The sequence below is a fragment of the Neodiprion fabricii genome, chromosome 6 (assembly GCF_021155785.1).
Source record: "Neodiprion fabricii isolate iyNeoFabr1 chromosome 6, iyNeoFabr1.1, whole genome shotgun sequence".
NCBI lineage: Eukaryota > Metazoa > Arthropoda > Insecta > Hymenoptera > Diprionidae > Neodiprion > Neodiprion fabricii.
In genome coordinates this window covers 30447530-30459855 of record NC_060244.1, presented here as the reverse complement: position 1 = coordinate 30459855, position 12326 = coordinate 30447530, and the positions used below count along the sequence as shown (strand labels likewise).

Here is a 12326-nt window from a genome sequence, read left to right as displayed (position 1 = left end):
TTCACACATACCTAAGAATAATTGTTACATTGGTCATATCCATTCCTCGGGGGAAAAAAAAAAATGTTTGGCAACAAATGGCACAAAAGTGTTTGGTCGGCTTTGACCGCTGTAAAATTTGATTTTCAAACAATCGAGTAGTAAAAACGCTGGACTGATATTTATTGCAGAAGATATTCTTCCGATGAGATCAATATCTGAATAGATTTCTAGTACGAGCAACAATTGAAAGACTTTAAGCGAAGGAGAATGTATCGCAGAAGTTTGCGTCTCGGGACTGAACGTGAATCAAGCCTGGCTCGGCATTAATTTCCAAACGTGTGAAAATCCGAGGAGGCGGAAGTATGTATTTATACGTGCATGAATTTATTAGCGTGATGATTCAAGTTTACTTATTATCTAGAAAAGTGGCTATAGCCATTTTACAAATATACAGTTACCACTGCAGTGTGGGTATTCGTATATGCCCTGCATACGCGCACCACGTTTGAGAGGGCCATGTGCTGCTAGGTATGCCTGCTGCGCCGCGTCAGAATTACACTGGTCACATGCCTAAATTCCGATGCCCCGTGCATGCGGCTTCGGGGCCGCAAAAGGACACTAATGGACCAATCTACACCACATAGTCAAGTATACCGATAGGAAATGGTGAAAGTTAGCAGGCCGAACCGACGACTTCGCATGCGCAAGATAATTCAATTCTATTGGTCGGCGGGATCGTCCCGCGGTAACATATTCTTCTTTGTACACTGAGGAAGTAGAATCGTTGATTCGACAAAATATTCCATTGCGGGCGGCGAGAAAAATATGTTCTTGCTGTGAGTAATTTTATTTATTTATTTTTTTTTTTATCAGCGAACAATTTGGTAAGATCTATAAGTAAAATTTAGCTCCAACAATATATTTTTTTTGCCCGAGTCTTCTTGAAAACTCGGTTTTCCGCGTAATAGAAACGGGCGGAGAGTTGCCGTTTCACGCACCCGTTTCATACCGTGCGAACGGCAGATTCTCAAAAGAACTAGGACAAAAACAAGCGGCCTTAGACTGGTTATGAGCCAGCCCTCGAACTTTCCGTTCTCACACTGCAAGTTCCAAGTTCATGGAGATAAAAAAGGAATAGCATGCAATTCGAACTACAAATTCAGATTCGTGACAAACGATTTCAAAGCCCTCGGATACCATATTATATGGTAATATGACGATTTTTTATATTTATAACCACTATAACGGATCCACCATAGCAAATTTCGGAAGCCTGACCTTGGATTCGTTATCAGTGAACCAAAAAACTTCCACCTACCAATATCCACCAAAATCGAAATATTTTTAGATTTTTATTCACCATACTGGATCCCCATTTTAGATTTCGCAATCTGACTTCAGATTCGTGATCAGCCACCCAAAAAACCTAACGGTACCAATTTTCATTCAAATCCGTTCTTTCATTCTCAAGATATCATCATTCTTATCTGATTTTTTGGAATTTAGTCATTTAAATAATTCAAAAAGTATCGAACCTGTCAGAGCCAAAATCTAATTAGTTATAATTCTGGAAAAGCCGCGTCGATTGAGACCAAAAAAATTCAATGGAAATCTGGTAACCTGATCTCGAGATATCGTCGTGCAAAAAATTAATCACACGCATACACACACACATACAGATGTCCATTTAAAAATGAATGGAGGTAATTTCCTAAACTTGAAAACGTGGAGATCTGGTGGAGGTTAAAATTTTCATTTTCGGGGCTATTATAATAGTTTCCTTTTTTTCTCTGGTAACAAAGAAACGGGAAGTTAAATAAAACGTTTGCATAAGGGACGGAAGGCAATTTCGTTCGTACGATAACACTCGTAATCGCCTTCTGTGACACATGCGTATAAATTTTGCAGCAAAAAGACGGCAATGGTTGCAAAGCGTTGCGAGCAATATTAGAACAAGGTGTGGTCTGAATTATTACTGTCAAAATTCTAGCAAATCATTCTAAGCAAACGCTTTCAGCAAAATATCTGTTAAATGTAAGCGATGCTTGCTGTACATCGAAATAGCAAACAATTATTGCTGTACATTTGCTGCGCAAAAACTATTTCGCGAAAATTTTCGGTAAAAATGGAACAATAATCGCAGCAACCGAAGCAGACTGTTTGCACCGACGCGCTTCGATATCTGGGTAGGTACTAGAAAATATGTGTTTGTAACACACAATCCCTTTTTTGAGCATGGTAGATTGCAAAGTTCCTTTCGGAGATGTATTTTCATTGAATTATTTATTTTCGCAAAGTTACATAAGAGTCTTGACTCCGAATGGTGTCGCCTATATGTTTCAGTAGGAACTTTATTTTTTCTTCATAACACACCTTGAAAAAGGAGAAGCTGGGAAGCAGATTTACATGCCATACGAAGGAGAACGACGAACTTGTCTCGTATTATCTCGTAGGATAAATAAAAATGTAGTGAATTTACCTAAAATGAGATTATTATTAACTTTTTTCCAAAAGTGCGATTCACGCGGAATAAATCCCGACGCGAATTTTGAACCAGGATATATTACTTATCCACTAATACTTCGGGGATTCGTCTCGTTTCGGCCGAAGATTGCGTGGATCGTCAAGCTTATAATAATGTATCCGGCTCGTCGAGAAATCAGTGTAGCAATCAAATTATTATACTCTCATATACCTCGTCCCATTTACCTATCACCTGAACAGCAACTTCGCGCAGAAGATTTCTTGTGTTTTCTGAGATGAAACTTGAAAACTATTTTATAATACAAAGAGAGATAATTTCGCATTTCACTACTGTTGGATTTTAGATTGTTAGATTGATGGATGAAAATGTTCGGTTTATTTTTATATTATATCGTTAGATTTGAAAACGACTTCACAATATATAGAGAGACAACCTACGGAAATATACATACAATTGCGATACGGTATTGTAAAAATATTGAGTATCGTAATTGAAAAAACCGTTATCGGTGAAGAAAGAGTGAAATAAAAGAGGTATTCACGTATACGTATATTGTATACTTATAAAGGGAACAATGGATCGGCAAGGCACAAAAGCTTCTGTAACAATCGCCGAGCGGAGATTTGATCAAGGGTTTATATTAGCGACTAGAGGTCACTATTAATGTCAAGAAATTTCTTATCATCCAAGATAAGCTGAACGGGGTGCCACCACCTTAATACCCGCGCGGCGACGCGGCGCTCTGACGAAGAAAGATCTCCGTGGCCGGAGGGTGCACCGGAGGGATTTCGTATACGGCCACGGGGTAAGAAGAATAGGTGCTCCAAACTGGTGCTGGTGGGCTGTTCTTATCCTGACCTGTTTCACAAAAGATCCATAGATATAGGTATACCTAGTATTCGAATGGAGTAGCGTTTCACGTTACACATAATATAATATCTTGCATGGAACTGGCTGGCTGGCTCTTTCGTCAGTGCCGATCCAGGCCCCGGTCGAATCGACCGCTGGCATTCATCGACAATGCCTGTAGTTTAAATGATTCGTTAACGTTGCTGTCGATGAACCAGCCAAGAAAAATTGTTGAACAAAACGTTCATTTGTCTGTTTAATACAGGAAGGAAAAGAGTGAGTTTGCCCGTTCGGTAAGGGTGGGACTGCTACGTGACTTGTTAGTAACAGCGTTTCTGGCGTTCATACGAAGAGGCCTAGGACTTATTTTCTCCCAATCCCCGAATTCGGGAGAGATAAATTTGTTAGCCCATACTTTGTCGGTGTTCGTGTCGTTTCTTTGTTATTTCCCCTCTGCATTTATTTCACTACAATGGCAATGTGGCGGTTGATAAAGATCAATTATTTAATACACATGCTTGTAGAATATCAATTATTGTGGAAATCAGTAGGAAAGTCAATCAACCTGTTGACGCTAACTGCGATCTTGATCTCTCTAAAATTTTGCAATCTCCTTGTGTAAATGTGTCGACTTGTGAGACAAGTTCGCAAGGTAGACACACCAAGACAACTGTGCAACCCACAGTGATTGAGAAGTTGGGCTGTAACTCCGTAACGTATTATTCTGAAGGTGGATCAATAAAAGAGTGGGTATGGATAGGTATATAATTTGGGTATGCATGTGTGTTGCTACGGAAATAAGGTGCACGGCGTGGCGATAGAAAACAGGTCGTCTGAATTTCTACAATGAGCGTAAGCTTGCGTCTCGAGCGGTGCAGTGTCTCAGCGCTGGGCGCTGGAAATATCTCTGACGGTGAGTTTCTAGGCCTCCCTAAGACTCTCCACGAATTCCCTTTGCCCGCCCGCTTTCTTGAAGGGCCTCTTCACTCGCTGATGTTTTTCCCAGGGATTCGAGGAAAGTCTTAAGTTAAGTTACTGCGGAAATGAACGCACATTTTTCAGTAATACGAGTATTAATTATATTTTCACGTGGAAAGATCAGACGATTCGGACTAGCAAGGGAAGGCTTTCTCACCTTTTCAACATAGATTTGGGTGAAGTATATGTATATTAAGTTTGGATCAGACGATTCCCCAAGCCGTTTGCCTGCAATCTGAGATTGTCAAAAGTTACAGGATTTTGAAGTCGGAAATTTCATATCTTTTACCCGATATACATATTTCTGAAACGACTACACCGATCAAAGTGATTCAAAGCAAAAAACTCACATTAAAACGATCTTTCGAGCATGGTGACAATAATCAATTTTACTTTATTGTAAAAAATTATACAATTCATTCGTTGTAAGAATTTGGTAAATTTGTCAACAGTTGGAGGCTTTTCATCAGTTTTGGGATTAAGTAGGAATTTAAAACTAACAGCTTGCATTATCGTTGGATATGAATTTCATTTGCCGAAAATAAACTACATTCACGCTACTAAAACTGCGTTTTGCATTGAATCGACTCTACTCGTATCAAATCATGATTACCGATAGCCTTGAAGGATTGCCAAACGGGCAAAAATAAAAATTGTGTGCGAAAATTAAAAAAAAAGTACGTTTCAATTTCGTCTATGTATTAATTTTTAATACACGAAAATATTCTAACCAAATTCAGGATGGAAAGATTAGGGGCTTCCCCCTGTAATTAGAAACCGCCATGGCTTAGATAACACGGACCTACATAAGATCGAGATGAACTCGAATAGAGCCGGCTAATGGATGCTCCGGGGCTCTGCTTGTGATTACATAATAAAGGGGCTAATTGTAAGCTGTTCGCACGCATACGGGATAAACACGAAAAATTACTCCACCTATTTCGATTGTATTTTCGCTAATATTTTCCTATGATCCTCCGGGTGACATAAGTTACGTGTCGTAATTGTAACGTATGCAGGCATCGCACGTATAAATACTTCAGAAATAACAATCCCTTGGCCAAGTCAAAACGTGCACAATGTTGGGAGAGAGGCAGGCAGGAGAACACCCCTCGTGCAGTTCGAAACGGTTTTATAAAGATTTGAAGATGAACTGGAATTGAGCAATTCAAACTCACCACCTCGGTTACGTTGCCAGAACCCTCCTTCATGCCATCTCTGTCTATCCGGCCACCTGTAATCAGATATGACTTTAGGTATATCTGTATAATATACCGTGTAGGTACATATAATGAGGCTGAAGTTAGCAGCTTTGACGTAACGAAGCATCAGGGAAAAAATGAATGTTGCGCAATTTTAGAATTATTTTCAAGGAAAAGTTGGCTTCGCAAAATATGAGTATACATTGATTTATCATGGTTTACTAAATTTCCGACATTCCTAAAGGTGCGAAGTAACGATTTTTCCTAAACATGCAGCAATCGTTACAGTAACGTTACTAACTTCATCCTCGTTGCCTACCTGCATGCATTTACGATTGCGTCAAGCTATTGTAAATATTATATTATATACCGTAAAATCTGATTAATCTGCAGAATTAACTGGGACCGGGTCTAGTTCGGATTAGCAAAAGTTCGGACAAGCTCTGTTCGTACGTGAAGTTAGTTGAAAGAACGTTAATTTTACGATATAAGATTGTAAGCGGACCTTTTCCGATAATTTTCATCCAAACAAATTATACCTATATACCTATAACATTCTAAAATATCAGGCTTTCGCTCGGACAAAGTGAGCCGTGGTTCGGGTAACAGGATTCGGATGACGCCGGTTCGGATAATCGAGATTCTATTGTTTACCGACAGTTTCCTGTGAATCCAGCCGCGACTGGTGCAGACCCCACACAAGCGTAAACCACGTGCTTGAGGCTCGGCATTGTGAGCTGCCGGAACGAGTCTCACGCACGTGGTGTAGGTACGCCGCCTGCGCGGAGTTTGCCATGGTGCGAAGCAGCCGAATTCACCGAAGACATTGGATACGTAAAACGCTAATCGTAAGTTGCGTCACAAGTTCGCAAGCGCAAACTTTTTGGTCTCATGCAGTCCCTCCAAATTTCATTTCGATATCTGCGCCCGTTCAAAACTAATATTTGCTATTCTAGTTGCTGTATACATAGGTATACGGTTAAAACGAATGATGCTAATGATTTACACGTAGTGTGTAACACAGCGGCCTATAAGTGTTTTCATACCCTAGGGCTCTGTACACACCCGTACTACCCATTAACGCAAGATAAGTACGTCGGTGGGATGTTAATTTTTTTTAAATATTTTTTTATTTCATGCCAACCATGGTTGGAATTTCCCTGTTCGACGTGGGCCAATTACTACACGCTGATTGCGCGTAGAAGTCAGTCACAACAAGGTGACGATGAGCTTGCGTCGCGTATACTGTGGTACATAACATACACATAATAAGTGAAATTGCCACCGGAGTTTTGCCTAACGGTTACATCCAAATTACGCGAAGGTGATGCGCGTATAATTCAAGTATATGTATAATAAGGTTGCTTTGTACGGGGCGCCCCATCGGATAAAACAGAAGTAAAATTTAAATAACTAAGCGTTAACACTGCATAATATTCAGAGGTAAAGATTTGTTCTTAGGCAATATCGTTCGTAAGCGGAGTGATTGACACGTATTTGCCTTCGCAAGGAGCGTCGAATTGCGAAAAGATTCCGAAACGACGCGGGAAACGTTTTTTATTATCTGAAAAATCGCTTACCAATATTTCCAAGAACAGGTGCATGTGCCTGCTTACGCGACGGATTTTTGTAAACGCGGTAGCAAACAAACCACTTGGGCGATTTGGTTGAAATTTGAACAGAAAATCGTCTACATCTACGCATACGATGTTCCAATATCTTTGTCAGACGTTTTTCACATCCGGTTTTAAAATAGCCAACGATAAAACATTTTTTTAAATTTGTATCTTCTATATTCGCCACAAGATAATTCATTGAGAATTAGAACAGGGCTTTAAGTTATGGAAACATGTTTTAAGGAATTTTTCCACAATTTTCGATCACATGGTTCGGTGTGCGAGTTTTTTCCGTAGGTACAGGAATCTAAACGAAGTGCTGAATCGATTTTTTTAAAACTAGTATCTGACATGCAGGTGGTGTGCACGGTGATACGTGGCGCAAAGGAACGAAGCTTTTTGGCCAAGCCGCCTTTTCTTTCAATTTCCATGCAACAAGGAAACTCCAACAATATTATACTTCGAACGACGTCCCTAACTATACGTACGTCTTTTAACTCCTCGAAGGCCTTATTATACTCGGCATAATTTGTCTTTAATAGTGTTATGTATAAAAAGAGACAATGAAGAACGTCCTTTGAATGATGGACAAAGGCACTTATGTTACAATATTTTTGAACGTTATAGGACATAGCTTTGCAGTACAATCGATAGCCACAGGCACTTAGGCGGCATTTTATTCTAATTTTCATAATCCTAATCGTGTTCGAGTTGCATAAATTTTTCTCATGTCACATTCTATGGGACACCCTGTACGTACCCTGCAGGTTTTGCATACAGTATACGGTGTATACGTATAACTAGCGCAGAGTCAGCGAAACCAGTGAAATTTCGGAAACCTTTGCGCCGTTGGTAATGGCGGCGTGTAAGGCAACGGTTCAATGTCGGTTTGTAGCTATTAGTAGAAAGTATTCAAGCCTTGAGAAACTTTCGGCACGGTGGTACCTATCAGATTATAAGCGTCCGTTCGTGTGCGGTTGGTGCCTAAGCAGATTTGTGTGTATTTATATGTGTATGCCTCTTGTGTGCGCGCACCCGGTAACGCAGGCTTTTTACCCGTTAATGCAACGAAAATCAGTTTGAAAATATGTAAATTTGAACAACTGGTGAATTTGAAAAATTAACGACGGAGCCAGGAATCGAACCTGGTATCTAGCGATGCTTTACCGGAGACTTACTCCACTAGACCACCTAGCCGCCCTGACTCTGTTGTCATTAATTTCCCTCATAACCAGTGAGTTCAAATTTGTTTTCATGTGCCCGATTTGTATGAGTAAGAATTTCTTCTCTGCATGCACGATGTAAGGAGACTGTAGTGTGTAGATGTTTATGTTTACCCTTTCAATCCTTTGCTTCCGATGAGAAGCCCGTAAGACGGCAATGAAAATCAGTTTATTGGGAATCTGGTATCTACATTATAAATTATCATTCGATACACTTGTATGTAAGTAATCAACGTAACATGGTAATTGTGGACCGTTACCGTTTAACCCGGCGCAGTTCACGTTATTATGCCATTCTTTTCACGTATATTATACCTATAACCTCATATTTGGGAGATAGATAATTTTTTGAATATCTTCGTAGAATTGAATCGAAAAATTTGATCAACTTCTGGGCGCTGTAGAAAAAATTTTCAAGCAAAAAATTCATTAAAAAGTTTATTTAGCCAGCTAGGAAAATTGAATTCAACCGTAATTATAAAAACTTTCATTTTTCGTGTATTTCGACGATGGTTGAAATATATTTTTTTTTCATACTACTGAAGTGCGTGTAGTCAGACGCGAAGGCTTGCAGAGTACATAGATGGATATAACGATTGCCAGGCGTTATAAAGCCTGCGGGGCTCAATGAAAGAAGGCTGACAACATCTCCTAAGACGTGCATTGACGTACCTTTTTGTCGAACGGGTATAATTTTGACTTTTCGTAATTCGTCAGCGTAATCCAGATTTCGGTAATGTCACGAATGGGCTGGAGACACAAGTTTTCACTTACTGATAATTCTCACGCTCATAGTAATTACCATATTAGATACACACCGTACATATGTAGACGCTACGTATGTATACACGGACTGGCCGACAGCACTTACTGCCTTCGTATTATAGCCACTCACTGAATTTGAATAACAGTAGCAACAACTACGTCTATATAATATTACAGCACATACCGCACTTCATCCTTACGATATGTAAAAATATTCGATTATACGTATACCGGTTAATTGTATTTCACAGCTGGTAGAATCTTCCGATAGATTAAACGGGTAACAGACTTCTTGGCGGGAAAATACTTTGAGGTAGTTTGGAAATGCGGCAGGAGGGCGGTACTATACACATGCACGTATAAATTTGGAAACTCGAAACGTCCGAGTGTATAATTATATTTTACTGGGACACAGTGTTACACATATCACTCGCGTTCGACACGTTGGGAATTCTTTCAGCATTTTCGTTGAACCAAATACCCGAAACAACGAAGGACCGGCGTAAGGGAAATAAAAATGGTTATACCGACGATTGCGCTGTTGAGTGCAGCGGCTGAATTGTAATATACCGACGGACAGGCTGGCGTAACGGCGCTGAAGCCTTTCCACAATACTACATCATCAACCAGATGAAACTTGACGATGTACCGCGAGCATAACGATTCGTTAGCCGAGCAGCAGTTCGGTGAATGCAATTTCGACAATTTCCGACAGAGTACTACGGCTCATGTGGCAGGAACGCGTTATTCGGCTTTACAGGCTTACAAAATGTCTGCCTGCCTATGTAGCTAAGGTAACAAACTGAGTGCTGCCGGACTATAGTAAATCAGATTAAAACCTACTGCTGTTAGAACCTGGCCGTGAGCCAATCGGTAGATAGATTAAAGAATCTTGACCAATCGGTCGTTCGGTCCGCTGGAGAACGGTTAGCCAGGTGCACAGGTAAAGCAGCCATTCCCTGACGTTGGCACGTTACCTGCGCAGGTAGTCGGGGGGAGGGGGAAGTCGCCGTTGAGCGAGTCGGAGGCGGGGGGAGCGAAAGGAGTATGCGGCGTTGATGGGCGGTGCGGGTGCAGGGAAGTAACGAGGAAGGAAGAGCAAGGGCACGGAGCGACGAGGAGGAAAGTGGCAGAGAGGGGCAAAGGGAGAGCCCCACGTAAGCTGTGTTTGTGTGTGTTTGTGTGTGTTGTGTGCGAGCGCGTGAATGCGGTGTGGAGGGGGTGGATGATGGAGAGTGGGGGGGGGGGAGCTTTGAAGGAAGCTCGAAATGAAGAGACGTAAAACAGTTACGCACAACGGCTCGTCATCAGACGTTTCAATCTTTTCAATCATTTGATTGGTGTACACCTGTAGAGAGGTGAGTTCTGATTGAATCAAGGCCACAATTTCGTCTGCTGCCATCTGTTCAACCTGCATAGCAGACGACATGGGTGGCCTTGAATCTGTCAGAATCCACCTCCGTAAGTGTACGGGCACACTGTGTATTATAGCCGTGCGTACAGATATTTACGCTACACTGTAGATCTGACAAATGAAATGCATAGTATCAAGAAATGGTATTCTAATGTCCCTTTATAATTTCGTTCATTTTTCAATTGGTTATTCTCCAATAATGTCCAAGAGATGCTTTTTCGTGCGCGGGGGAAAGGGGTGAAAGCGCCTCCCTTAAGGTGCGACACTTAATATGTAACATGATATTGCTATGGAATAATGAAAAATACATTAGGTTTTATATGAAAGGTTGAAAGAAATCTTGGAAATGTATGTCTTGTACAAAAAAGAAACATCAATTTTTGTCACAGTTTCGACCCTTGGTGTGCGCCCTTCCAAGGATGTTTATTAATTTAAACATCTACAGCAGAAACATAAGAAACTTTCAACGGACCATTTTCCGTATATAAACAGTAGTACAACAAAGGAACACGGTACTGACCTCGTAAAAAATTCAGACTATGACTGTTGAAGACTCAAATTTTACGCTTCACACAACGCCAATAACTGCTCTATTTGCATTAAACACTTAACAAACGAAGGAGGAGTTTGGGCATACTCCAACCTTTGTTGTCCTACAGTTTATAATATACGGAGAATGATTCGTCGAAATTTTCTTTTATATTTGCTGTATATGTTCAAATAAATACATGTCCTCAGGAGGCTCCACACCAAGGGTCGAAATGTTAACAAAAATTGATGTTTCCGTTTTGATCGAGACATACATTTGAAAGATTTCTTTCTACGTATAAACTTTGCAGTCAAGATGATTCCTACATTTATATGAAAGGGTTGAAATCCGCAAGAGTTACAGGCGTAGAGTAGTATTACTTCGTGTTTAAAACATTGCTATGACAAAAAAGTACCGCTTACATTTTCATCGGGCCAACTGTATGTTGAAAAACAAAAACAAATCGTAGGAACGTTTCTCGCAGTTTTTTATTAAGAAAAAATTGCTTCTGTAAAGAAGCGAAATACTTCTACACATCTATACACTTATTATTGGTGTCGTGTTGCCATCTTCTTTTGTTTCATTTCTCATTTATTCATACACTTGTATTTTCAAGTAATTTAATATCAATATCACTTAAATTACATTGAATTTATTTTTTTCTAAAATAACTACCTCTTATCTTCATTAAATAAAAAATGTTTTACTTTTTCAACTTGACGAAAAGTTCCGTAATCGACCCTTTCTCTCCTCCCATATCGTAGCAAATACGTAAACCTGCATATGTATATCGCGTGTCTAACGGCGTAAGACCGTAAGCGCCATCTTACGACCTTTTGCTGTTGAAAAAGTAAAAGAGCGTACATTTTATTTTGATCGTATCTAGGCTTGAAAAATGAAAATATGGTCAGAAACGTTGAAATTAACAAGCAGTTTAATTAAGGACAAAAGATCGTATGTATTAGTGAATACGATGTTCTGCTACTGATTCAACCATAAGAACCTATGTCGACTAATTCCATCAGGTCTGCTAGAATGATTTTTTTCCTCTTTTCTTGGGCTCAAGAGTAAATTCATAACCTAAAAGCAAAAAGTCATATGTGCTCGTAGACCCTTTAGTCCTGATGAAACTTCAAAAAAGGATCTACTATGGTAATTGCAATTTGTAATGCCAAGCGCTCGTGCCTTTTCGTCTTGCAGCAAGTTATTAATTGAAGCTTTCTAAACCTGACCGTATCCTCAAGTCAGCTGCAAGCCTCTGAAACAGCTTTTTTGCAATGCCT

General features: G+C 40.1%; 1 protein-coding gene across 6 annotated transcripts in view; it reads right to left on the bottom strand.

Annotated features, from left to right (window-relative positions):
* Nucleotides 1–9888, bottom strand: part of LOC124185409 (apoptosis-stimulating of p53 protein 1) — a 35136-nt gene extending 25248 nt beyond the window's left edge. For 3 of the 6 annotated variants that reach the window (XM_046576155.1, XM_046576157.1, XM_046576160.1), the window contains exons 1-2: nt 9154–9888; nt 5473–5528 (exon numbers count right to left, since the gene is read on the bottom strand). In XM_046576155.1, coding sequence (XP_046432111.1) covers nt 5473–5528; nt 9154–9160 — 63 coding nt within the window. In that variant the 5' untranslated portion in view covers nt 9161–9888. Of the gene's footprint in view, nt 1–5472; nt 5529–9007 lie in introns of all 6 variants that reach the window. The other 3 variants (XM_046576158.1, XM_046576159.1, XM_046576162.1) reach the window with 3 other exon arrangements.
* Between the last annotated feature and the right edge of the window lie 2438 nt (nt 9889–12326).